The 13,409-nt window shown below is 36.4% G+C and overlaps 1 protein-coding gene across 1 annotated transcript in view; it reads right to left on the bottom strand.

The window, feature by feature from the left end:
• Positions 1-13,409, bottom strand: part of LOC120540807 (glutathione hydrolase 5 proenzyme-like) — a 70,584-nt gene that overhangs the window by 13,377 nt on the left and 43,798 nt on the right. The window contains exons 3-7 of the mRNA XM_039771872.1: positions 11,313-11,399; positions 9,745-9,934; positions 8,369-8,526; positions 6,786-6,932; positions 4,573-4,706 (exon numbers count right to left, since the gene is read on the bottom strand). Coding sequence (XP_039627806.1) covers positions 4,573-4,706; positions 6,786-6,932; positions 8,369-8,526; positions 9,745-9,934; positions 11,313-11,399 — 716 coding nt within the window. The remainder of the gene's footprint in view (positions 1-4,572; positions 4,707-6,785; positions 6,933-8,368; positions 8,527-9,744; positions 9,935-11,312; positions 11,400-13,409) is intronic.

Raw genomic sequence — 13,409 nt, 5'->3', positions numbered from 1 at the left:
GTTTGTGGTGCAGTGTCGTTTAAGGGCCCGGAGATCACGGGCATCCAGTATGGTTTTACGGCCTTGACCCTTACGCACAGAGATTGTTCCAGATTCTCTGAATCTTCGGATGATGTTATGCACAGTTGATGATGATAGATGCAAAGTCTTTGCAATTTTTGCTGGGTAACACCTTTCTGATATTGCTCCACTATCTTTCTGCGCAACATTGTGGGAATTGGTGATCCTATACCCATCTTGGCTTCTGAGAGACACTGCCACTCTGAGAAGCTCTTTTTATACCCAATCATGTTGCTAATTGACCTAATTAGTGTTTATTGGTCTTCCAGCTCTTCATTATGCTCAAATTTACTTTTTCCAGCCTCTTATTGCTACTTGTCCCAACTTTTTTGGGATTTGTTGACACCGTGAAATTTTGAATCAACATATTTTTCCTTTAAAATGATACATTTACTCAGATTAAACGTTTGATCTGTCATCTACGTTCTAATACAAATAAAATATTGACATTTGCCATCTCCACATCATTGCATTCAGTTTTTATTCACAATTTGTTTAGTGTCCCAACTTTTTTGGAATCCGGTTTGCAGATAAAACTTTAACTTCATTTAAATAATTTGTATTGTTAATAATTAAACACGTGAGGACACTGTGCCGCAGCGCTAGCAAGTTCACGGATTGATCCTGCCTCGTGCTGTATATTTGCTGAGGATGGCGCGACAATGGAAGGATAGACGGATAGAATAATTAAACACGTACTATGAAGATATTTCAGTGTTCCTTAAAAGTTTTGAAGAATCGTTGTTGTAAGCTTACAGATGGCTTAACGTCTATTACAGAGCTGATTGTGTGGCGATTGGGTATTTGGAGAAAGAAAAGTAAGGACAGGAATTGGAGGATAGTACGTTTGAAAGAGACAGTACTGCTACAGTAATTTTATGGAAGGTCGCGCACAATCACGCACCGTGTTCCCCTTTTTAATAACGTGCTTTAACTCCTATCATCATGAAAAAGATATCGCGTATACATCTCAGTATTTTAATTATTCAGAGAGCTGTAATATCACGAATGTAATGGATTCTGTGTCCTGTCGGAGAAAGAGAAAGAACAGAAGCACATAGTGATTCACACACACAGAGCACATTGAAGATCAAATACAAAACAAAGCATTTAACGTGCTACTTTAGTTACGATGGGATTTGAGAAACTAGTAAATTAAATGATTTTAAGATGAAGTTTATGTTCTACTTTAATGACAAAATAAACTATGTGATTTAAAGTGGATATTTCGAGATTGAAGTTAGCATTTTGTGCTTTTTTCCTACTTTGTGCCTTTTTTTTTTTTTCACTGTACCCTAATAAGCTTCCATATGACACTCAGACGGTGGGCTACAAATCGCCTTTTCACGGCGACTTTGATATGTGACAACTTCTTTTTTATGTCGGGCACTGTGTGACTTTGTGAACTTGAGCTTATTTCTCCAACACGCTATGTCAGGTGATCAGCTTCCTTTTGTTGTTTATACTACTGTATAAACCAACAAATAATACGTTTTTCTTTGCCTCCACTTGGTATTCGCTGAAATTCTTATATTTTCCCTCTTGCTTTTGCCATTGCCTTTTCACAGAACGCTGAGCTTAAGGTCTATTTATATTGATTTGCATATTCAAAGTGGCGTAATTCTGGGAGGAAACTGGGCGGGACAGAAGGCATGTGGAAGTGCGTTAGTTTTCATGCTAATCGAGATTTATGGAGCGGAAGTAGGAGTACGCACAGATTCCTGCATCTGGAATTTTCTGTGCGGAAGCACATTTCGTCATGTTATAGTGCAAATTCTACGCATGGTGTTATACATGAGGCCCCAGGCCTACTGTAGATGGGTGAAAAGTCTATCTTTGGGACATTCACACAGTCACCTTCATTCATTCATATTGAGTGAATTTAAAGATGTCATTTAACATAACCTACAAATCTTTGGTATGTAAGTGGATAAACCAAAATAAATGTGTGAATCCCACACATGAAGTAACTGTGATGTTATTTGAGCCCAGTCTCATGCTGCACTGAAATTTTTGGCATAGATAAAAGCAAAATAATATAATACACTAGCGCTAACATATTTGCGTAGGATCGTTTTGATGATTGGTGTCATTTACTGTTTTGAGGGCACACTGCTAAAATGAATACAGGCACTTTGCTAAAACTGAAAGATATGAAGATTAGTAGTGTGTAATGCTTCTAATACAATTTGAATAAGAAGAAAGCAAAGTCACAGCAGGACCCTTGCTATAACTACCGTATTTGTTTGGAAATGTAATGCCCATTAAAGGTAGAAATATTTTGGGGGATACTTTTGGTTTGGAAGCATACTTGTATTCATAACACAAACATCTTTGCTCCTTCAATGTTACCTTTGATGTCTTTGTTGCATCTCTGACTAATGTCCTCCTTGCCCGGTTTGTGCGTTTTGCTGGATGTCTTTCTCTTGTCAGGTTTGTAGTCGTGCCATATTCATTCCATTTTGTTAAAATGAATTTAATGGTGCTTCTTGGGACATTTCAAGTTTGGAGTATTTTTAATAATCATCTATACGTCACAATTTTGTCTCTGATCGGCTTGGAGTGTTCCTTGTTCTTTATGTTGCTTGCTTTGGGGTGTTGCAGAATCAGGGGCCTTTCAGTACAGGTGTATTTTAAACAGTTATCATGTGATGAGACACTTTGATTCCACACAAGTGGACCTTTATCAAACTAATTATGTGACTTTAATTGCTTGCAGCACATCTTATTTAGGGGTTTCATAGCAAAGGGGATGAATACATATGCACTCACAAGTTTTCAGTTTTTATGAAGAGAAAGGCAATATATAGATGTTTGTGAGTGTAAATATTAATGGGAGAGGTAGTCAGGTTGGCACAGTGGTTAATACTGCCATTTCATCAGTTTCCTAGGCTGCATACTGTTCCTATGGCTGTAATTTTTTGTATAGGTGTTATTTGCACATCCCAAAGACACTCCTATTTTATAAAAACACTATATTAACAAGTCAAATTTTAAGTAAAGTATATTTAAAATAGAACGAAATTCTACATTTACTTTGCATTTGTACTTTAAAGCAGCTAATTCATATTACAGATTTTGAGAAACTAGAGTGACTTAAGTTGGACATTTCATAATCTACTGATGACTATTAAGCAGTTAATATTTTTTGTAGTTTTATTCTCAAGTTCTGTCTGGCTGAGCCACAGAATTAAAAAATAGTAACACTTTGATCATAGGACGATCAATTAACATTATTACACTTCTGCATTTCATACTGCACACAAAAGTGAACATTTTAATAATAATTCCCTTGCTCTATAATTTGATTCATTATATGGAAGCAATTGATTTATGTGTTACTGAAAGAATGAGAAATATTCAAGAAAAGAATTGAGTATATATAACATATAAAACCAATTTGGGGCATGTTTTCCAAAAGCATTGTAGCGATAAGAACATCATTAACAGAATCTTAAGACTCATCCTTAATTTACGAGTATTTTCCAAAACCTGTCATAATTAAAGTAATACAATAAATCCTTTGTAATTTGTGTTCCTCAACCCACTTATTATTTATTAAGTGTTTCTTAAACTTGTCACCTCTTGTGCAAACCTAAGAGACAGACAAAGGTTATCAGACAGGGCACACTGAATTCACATCATGACAATTCTCTGTAAACGTAGAGTACTAAGATCTATATTTGACTTCGTTATTTTTATGCATACCTGTTGACGACTATAACTAACCCACAGATGACTGCTGAAGAACCATCATACATCAGAGCCTCAGTACGGTGGAACACAATATAGGTATATGAAAAAGTGCTTTTGCTGTCTCTGTAAGTTTCAGGTGTTATGATTTCACCTCACCAGTGTTGCATCATGATAGTTATGTGTGCAATGCTACACAGCATTATTGTTAGAGCAACTATATCAATGCCCAAAAAAGTAAAGAATGGTGTTATCTTTTCACCTCCAGGCTTTGCTCTGTCTCTTTTAAATTCCAATGCTCTTCAATATCTCATCTCACTTTCATTTTCCTAGCTATCAATTTCATCCAAAAGATGAACACGCCTATCTTTAGATAAGTATGGCTTCCTTGTATGGCTTGTGTCCATCTTTTGCATTCATCTTAGAAACTACTAATCTAACTTTTATATTCTTTTGTTTAATTTGTTATTAAATTATAATATAATTATTTTACATCTTCAATTCATACCACTGAAGGACCCAGAACCACACCTTATTTTGAAAATATTGTCATTGAGTTGATTTTGAATTGACCTGTAATGATTTTTGCTTACTAAGAATGGAGTTAACACAAAAGAACTTTGCACCCACTCATGGTTTTTGAAAGCAGTTGAAAAAGTAGTCCATATATTACATAATAAAGTTGCTTGCTAATCTCTTTAGATTCACAGTTTTTGGGAACTTCATCCTTGAACTATAGTCCACTTAGTTATAGAAGTCTATTTCCTGCTCATCGTACTAGAATTTCATTTTCTCTTATATATAATGAATGTTACCAACTTGCGTTCTGTTACTGAATTTTGGGTCTTTTATCTTCAGTTTCTGTCCATTTGCCATCTTAAGTGCTTCAATGAATCTATGATAGGTAGTCAATGCATTATTTTTCCTTACAGAGTCAGGATTTAGTTGATATCCTGTAAAAGATAAAAAGTGAGCAATTAAAAATGTATTACAATAAAGTTTTCAAAATACAAAATATGAAGAATCTCAAAAACATGAACTACATTTTTTGTGTATAGATAGACATGAATGAAACTACTTTGGAATGAGTGTATTTGTGCAGCACTATGCCTAAACTTTTGATGTTCAAGCCTAAGTTTTGTTTTTACTTCAATATAATAGAATGCATATTGAAATGATTTTGACATGGAAATCATTTTTTTCTAATAGTGTATTAGTGTTTTGATAGTTATTTAGACTTGGTAAAGAAGACCAAAGAAAAAAATGTTAATGTCCAGAAGGATAATAAAAGAATGTATGGAATTATAACCAATCATATAAATCCCAAGCGCAAATGTTTATTAGAGGCAGATTGGAGATGCAGCGGTTAGCCCTACTGTCTCACTGGTCTAGAATCTTTGGTTTCATTAAAAAGTTAATCTTTGGTTTAATTTAACTCATGTGCCTGTCTGTGTTGAGGTTTTCACCTTCTCCATGTCTGCAAGGAATTTCATCTAGGCTCTTTAGTTTTCCTCCATTTCCTCTTCTGTATTATCAAAGATGTGTGGATGTTAGATAGGGACTCTAAATTACTGGTAGTGCAGTGTGTGAGTGGAAGTGTAGATGTGCATGTGAAAGAGACCTATGATAGGTCGGCACCCTGTCCAGAGCTGACTTCTAGAAATGAAAGAGAAAAACCTCATTTTTTGACACTGGTTGGTTTATTGCATCAAAACAAAAAACGTTACCACAGCATTTCATTTTGAGACCACACAACAGCTGGACCCTGGACACGATAAAGCACCACAGCTGCAGATCTGTCAATTCTAAGACTTTTTATAACCTTCCACATGCCAGACTTCTACTCTTAACATCATCTACCTTAATCATAATGGCCAAGAGCACTGTGAGCACCTCAGCTTCTGCATTCATCCCTATCAGGTTCTATCTTGGGTTTCCTGGTATAGCCTATTTGTGGATATGTATGCTGTTAAGATTCTTTAGTATATATCAGGTAAGTATTTTGGTTGATTTGTGTTGTTGCCATTTGTTTGTTTTTTTTTTTTGGCCGTTGTATCCTTGATATGGCTCTGTAAGAAACAGTGCCATTTCAAAGTGTGATTTACAGTATTGAACCTGGTCCACCTGATGATCAGGTGCTCCCTGCTGAATAAAACTAGATTAGATATATTTTAAGAATATATTGTTATGTTATGTGATGTAACATATTAGGTAGCATGTACCGCTGTGTGCCAGGTTTTAAACTAGTTTGAGATGAATTATGTAAGGAGACTGGATGTGTTTATAGTGTTTGGTTTTTTTCGATCAAAACATAAGCAATTCCATACTCTGTCAAGTGCACATAAATGCCAGGTCTCAAACTAAACAATGATTATGGCAAAACTCTTCCAATGCCCACTGCAACAAGGATGTGTTGTGGCCTAGTAGCATTTCCAAATGAAATTAGCTCAGACTGTGGCTTATGATTAAGAGATTAATTCATGTAATTTTATTAATCAGTGAATTTTATTTCCAAATATTGTTACAGAGAGTATGTACAGACACCTCCTATTTTCTCATGTCCAGCCATTTAATGTTGTGAATCATCCTGACACTTTATTTAGAGGAAACAGAAGAACTATGCTCTTAATAGAAACTTGCTCAAATAAAAACACAATATAAGCTCCTCAAAGAAGACAGTCCAATCTGGAATCAAACTAGGGTTTGAGTATTTTCAGGCAGAAATACATTCCACCATGCCAGAAAAGTCACAAAATCTAAATGTAAACATCTTAGACAAAAAATACTGCAGATAAACACTGCAGAACAAATGAAAGTAGCCAACAGACAAGTAAGCCCTGTAGTTTCTATTTTATGAGCGAATACATTGACATTGTAATAATGTATAAAACAAAAAAGGGAGCATGGGTAGAATCATGGTATTAAATAAGTTATTAGTGGTCCTCCCATTATGAATTGCTTTAAAAAACATCCTTTGGACTAACAGCTTTTATTATTACCAACAATGGGTATCAAAAATGAAACTGACCTACCTTTCATGATATTAAGTATAAACCCAAGAAGGGCTCCCCCTATTGGTGGAGGAGGAACATAAAGTTTGTTGTCTCCAATATTTAATTGCAGTGGCTGTTCTACTCTCACTTTGAAGTTTTTCAGATCTTCTGTTGTCAAATATCCTCCTGCAACATAAATGAGAGAGAGAGGGGCTATAAAACTGAGTTCACGTTAATGATATGAACTGCAGTCAATATACCAGTAACTATTTCAGCCACAAGCAGAGCCGGATTAAGACGAAATTGGGCCTAATGCTGCAGCGCAAAAAAGACCTATTTTTTCTCACCATTGGTGCATGTGCATTCAACACACACCTCACATGCGCACTCAGACCGACCAAAGGAGCCTTAATTGCTTGCGACGCAACCAGCCAGCCTTTATTGAACATGAATAATAATAACAATGTAGTATCATGACAACTCGAGATTAGCATCAAACTATGTAACATCAACATTCAATAGCAATTGTCTGAAAAGTGCACTTGATGCAGAAAACCTAACAATGAAATACACAAATTTTGCAATTCTCTCACGAAACAGAGTAAGAAAAAATTAATTTGCAGAGACATTGGGTCAAAGTGACTCAGTTCAGGCTCTTGAGGGTAAAAATTTGTCCATGATTTAAATTTAATAATCGACCAGAATCCTCTCGAGGAATCTAAAAATTCTAAACATCCATGCTGGGCCTGCGGGACGGCTTTTAGTTTTATCTTTACAGATAACCATTTAAATAGCCATCGATTTTTACTGTACAGCGAACTTTCTAGGTGAAAAATTGACTACGTGGCACTTACCGAACAATAATAAAGTGGCAAGAATCAAAATATTTTCAAACAGTTGTTTGGCTAAGAAAACTATCTGTGCACTGGAATGAGATTAATTTCATCCATTTCATCCAGTTTAACCAAAGTGAAGAAACTGGACCGAATAAAACATGCTACATACACATTGACAAGCTCAGCATGGTTAAACATAGAAGGGGAGCTAAGCTCTAAGTAGGTTAAAACAAAGAAAGGTTAATTCAGGCAAATCATAGGTAAAACAGCCAACATTGCTTCAGTGAAGGAAAAACTGAAAAAGTAGTTCCTCCTAGTTATACTCCGCTTTTACAGCTATAGGAAGGAAGAACAATAAAGTAGAGATCCTTTGTTACATCTTAGTTGGACAGTTACAGGAATGAAAGCAAAGGTGCAGATGTCTTCCTGTGATACTGTGCCTTAGCCAGCTCAGTGGTAACACCGGAATGTAAAGCACTTCCTACTGCATCTAATGAAGAGCATGAGGCTTCACTATAGGGAGAAAATAAGGAAAACCTCCTCCCACTTACACTATGGTCAGTGTTGCCTTCTGAACTACTGAAGGAACCTGAAAAAGCTACTTATATCCTAGACTTGTGAGCTTCAAGACAAAGCAAACATGTCAGAGAACATAGGGTATATTAAAATCTTGGGATTAAATGCTCTGCTTAGGAGTCAATGCAGAGCATAAAGAATAATTTGAGATGGTATACTTAATAAAGATATTTCTCCCTTCCAGGTGTAAAAAATAATTAAGAGAGTTACCAAGTTCTTTGATATCATTAACCAAATCCTCTGCCAGCTGGCCTTCATAGAAAGCATTGGCTCCCTTTTCGGCAATTATTTCCAAAGTATCTGCTAACGTTGGAAATCTGAGTGTATCTTCTTCTTTCAATATCATCCCAGACTTGAAAAACAGTTCACTTTAAAAAGAAAAAGTGACACTTAGGAATATGTCATAAAATAACAGGTAATTCACATATAAAATAAGTACAGGTACAATATATGATGTTTTCAGTTTCAAAATGGGCAAATTGTCCTGGGCAAGTTTAGATGTGAAAAAACAGACTGTTCTTTAAAAGGCCACATCAACATTATGCAACTTTTCCATTGATTTTCATTCTTAGCCTTCATTTACATAACCTTAGTGAGCCTGAGGCAGTCAGCAGTGCATGATTGGCATGAATGCAGTTGCATAAAGTGACATGCATAGTGAGTCACTCCAAGTAATTTGCTCCAAGTTTGATTTTTGTTTTTAGTCTTGAGGTGGGCTCTATGTACATGAGAGCTGACACCAATGAATACTTATCTGGAAGTACAATGTATATAATAATATAATGCAGTAACAATGAATAAGGAACACAAGTGTTTTAGACTTAAAAACTAAAGAGAAGCTCATCCTCTGATCTCTCATGTTGTATAAATATCATGACAGAATGGAAAAAGAAAAAAAGGCTCATTGTACCTGATAACCCCTGGTACAGTACCAGCTTTGTCAGGCAGCATGTTACTGACTGTCACAAAAACAGACAAACATATCTGTGCTGAAAGGTCAGCACAGAATCTCTAAATATGACATGGCAGGCAATTTTCTATCCTATAAACTAACATCGTCCAGTGCAGAGAACATCAACTGCAACTGGAAAGTCTGACATACCTAACACCTAGAAGTCATGTAATGTGACATTGGCTTACCAGATGATAATCTCACTGCTCCTTCAGAGAGAATGTGATTGTTGGCTACGATAGTAGCTCTTAAACCTAAAGGTTGCTTGTTCAGTCATTGCATCTACTTAGCTATGTGATCCTAAGCAAATTCACAGTTGCGAAACTGACAGCATCAGACACAAGCATTAAAGCCAACATCAAAGGAGTCATGGGTCCATGGACACACCCACATTGATTAATTCTGGACCAGTTTGTAATGGCCCATATACTAAATATTGTGTCTTTAGGACATGGGATTAAACTGGTTAGATGATTACTGGATTACCATCTGAACCCAAGTCCTTACAGGTGTAAGGAAACCGTGCCCTCTCATTTTTTACATCCACTAATTAAAACATACAAATATGTTCCTTCGTATTGCTCCTTTATAATTTTGATTAAATATGAAGCTTCACTTGACACATGCTACATACCGTAAATTTGATTGGCCCAAAAATTTATGCAGTTTTGAAAGAAATGCACTCAGCATTCTGGGGACTGGGAATCCTTCCCTTGCTAGTTTAATCGAGGGCTGAAACAGTGTTTTCCAGGGAAGTTTCCCAAACCTTTTGTGTGCTTCTTCATATCCTCTGATTTCTCCTGGGACACCAATCCACAAAGATCCTTGTAATATTAACAAAATGAAACAGCATAAGACTGTGCAGATAAGTGTAAAAGATAAAAATTACAGAGCAGGAGTTCAGTTTTTAAGCAGTTTGTGAAATTTTTGCCAGATGTTTTCTGTTAGAAGCAGCTTTCTATTGGAAAGAAAACATTTTACTTTTAAATGTACATCAGATAACAAAGGTAATCCTAAAACCTAGTAGACATTAGTGATTGAAACTTGTATTTATCAGTGAGTATCCATCCATCCATCCATTATCCAACCCGCTATATCCTAACTACAGGGTCACAGGGGTCTGCTGGAGCCAAGGCAGGAAACAAACCTTGGGCAGGGCGCCAGCCCACCGCAGTATCAGTGGATAGCTCTGCAAAACGATTGTAGAGAAAACAAAAACAACAAAACCTTTGTACAGGAAATGTAAAAAAAATATAAGAAAAGCTGCATTTCTGAACTTTCTAAGCGCCTTACAAAGGTACACGATGCAGATTTATGAACTTTTAAAGATAACATTACAGTATGTAAAGGCTCCTTATTCTTATTGTCTCAAAAGACAGTAAGGAGCAACTGCAAGGTTTGCACACCAGGCCAGATAATATTTCTACATTCTGAATTCCCATTTGGACTGAAAACACAATGGTTAGCACTGCTGCTGCTGCTTTACAGCTCCAGGAGTCACTAGTTTTGTACTATTTGTATGTTTTTGGTATGTTCAGGTTTTGGTTTTTTTCTGCAGTTATTCCAGTTTTCCTCACAAATATAAGCATGTGTTTAAAGGCCATCTGTTAATTGAACCTTAATGTGTGTGTGTATGTGTGAATAAGTGTTCTCACTCCAACAGACAGAAACCCTTTTCTGGTTTGGCTTCTACTTTGAGAAAAGTATTTTTTTTACTTAGTTCAAATACAGGGCTTCAGGGAGCCATACAGTATTCAGGAAATCAACAATGAGTTAGGAACCAACTCAGGAAGGGATACTAGTCCACTAGTCAACCTAATCTGGCCATCTTGCAGAAAGAAACCAAAGAACCATGTGAAAACGGTTGCAGACATGGAAAGAGTGAATGAGCTCCACACAGACATTACCTGGGCTGGGAATCAAATCTTTGTCCTTGGAATTATGAGACAGCATAGCATCAGTAAATGTTGTTGAGTCTTATTGGCCCACTTTCTTAAATAACCTCTATTTGTTTTATTATTATTTGTATTGTATTATTCCCTTTTTACTGTCTTATGTTTCAGTAAAATAGAGCTTTTGTCTTGACATTTACCCTTCTCTTGGTTATATAAGACAGTGTTGGGTTAACCTAAAATAATACTGACATAGTTTCAAACCTGTAATCTTCTTTTTTATTCAAAGTATGTAATGGCAGCCACATACCTGTATTTAGACGTTCTGTGCAGTTTCTCAAGAACTCTGGTGTGTTTTGTGGCACTGTTTCACGGGCATTAATTATGGTGACTTTGCCTAAAAACAAAAAATAACATACAATAATAAGGAACTAATGATTTCTAATTGTAACATACATTATGGTTCTATTTTCAAATTTGCCTAAACACAATCATACCATTCTCTAAACCTGGTATTTCCTAGAGCCTATTCCAGTAACCACAGGGTGCAGAACAGGAATAATCCCTGGACTGGGCACCAACCCATTGCAGTGTGAACACACTTATACACCACACACATGGTGCCATAGGGCCAGTTTAGCGTCGCCAGTCCAACTAACCTGCATGTTTTTTGGACTGTGGGAGGAAATCGGTGCACCCAGAGGCAACCCATGTAGACATGGAGAGAACAAGGGAAACTCAATGCAGGATGTGAACCCTGGTCACATCCAGGCTACCACTGTGCCACCCTGTGAGAATATGATAAAAAGCATATAGATGGACATTTAGATGTGAACATTGACAGGTCTATACTTTTGCCAAGACCACGAATGAAAAAGAGTCCATTATCTCCCATCTATTGCAAAGAGGATGACAGTATTGTGTCCTCCTTTGGCTGTCAGCTATTTTAAAAGCTCATTCAATTTCCATACTTTCTGAAGCTTTCCTCATTGGGCACTTTGAGGAAGTGAATACATGAGAATATGTAGCAATATGTAAGTATAATGCAGTATAATGCTACATTTTCTAACCCAACATATCCACTTCAGGGTCATAGTCTATGCCACTGACACTGGATACACTTTAGGGACCAGTCCTGTAACAGATGAGGCAACAATTCATTATAAGGCACACTCGCAGCGACACAAACACTCATCCAAATGCACCCATAAAAACATTTAACCAATTTAAACTGACCATTTATCAATTATTCTAGAATGCATGACTTCAGTATGTGGGAAGACAGCCCTCAAGTTGGATCTGCAAATTGCACACACATTGTTAATAAGTGCAGAAATTGAATCCAGGGAGCTAAATCCATGAGGCAGCAGCACTAACCACAATGTCTCCAGATGCTGATCCATTTTATCCTAATTTGAAAGTTAGATATAATGTGGCATCTGCTAGGACTGTATTCTGATTGAAGAACACAAACTAAATCCATCCATCCAGCCACTCATTTCCAAATCCATGTATCCTGAACAAGGCCACTGTGAAGCTGGAACCTATTTCAGCAAGCACTAGTTGCAAACAAAATTCTATATAAAAGTAATAACAAAGTAATACTACATTCACTAAGCTAAAGTATCCTACAATAGTAAGTAATTAATAGTCACATTAAATAATCTGTTACATAACTAAATATTACATAGTTAGTATGTTGACACTGAATCAGTACTGCATAAGTAATGATAAATAATGCAATTAATGCAGGTGAATCAGTAATGAAGTCTTAGTTGCAAGCAGGTGACAGTATGCGAGTTAATAGTTAAAACTTTGAGTCTGATAGACAGATTGCTAGATAGATAGAACTTTATTTGTCCCCTGGGAGATACTTGGCCCTTTATACAGGTAGAAATCTGTTGGTATAAAGGAACACCAGTAGTGTTTCTTGACTGCAGAGGAATGTGTTTGCTTAAAATGTCCTCCGTGTTAGTGTGTCAGAGAGATGATGTGCAATATTGTTCAAAATGGCACTCAGTTTTGTTTTAATTTTCTGCTTTGCTATTTGAAAATTTCTCCAAGTTGCATGATGTAGTGTTATGTTTAGAGTTGGAGGTGTACTGAAAGAAGTTAAAAGGAGACAGGACTATTCCCTTGTGGTGCTCCAGTATCCCTCACATCTGTATCAGAAACACAGTCAAATTTCACAAAAAGTGTTCTGCTTGAACGATAGTCCATTATGCAGAACATCGTACATTCATCTACCTGGACAGCTCTGAGTTTATCCCCTTAACAGGGATTGCCTGATGGTATTTAATGCACTGAAGAAATAAAAAAATATAATGATCACAATACTGCCAGCTTTTTCCAGGTCAGAATAAGACTAGTGTAGCAGATAGATAATTGCATCCTCCACTCCAATTTT

The sequence above is a fragment of the Polypterus senegalus genome, chromosome 12, assembly GCF_016835505.1.
Source record: "Polypterus senegalus isolate Bchr_013 chromosome 12, ASM1683550v1, whole genome shotgun sequence".
Lineage (NCBI taxonomy): Eukaryota > Metazoa > Chordata > Cladistia > Polypteriformes > Polypteridae > Polypterus > Polypterus senegalus.
This window is presented reverse-complemented; position numbering and strand designations above follow the sequence as displayed.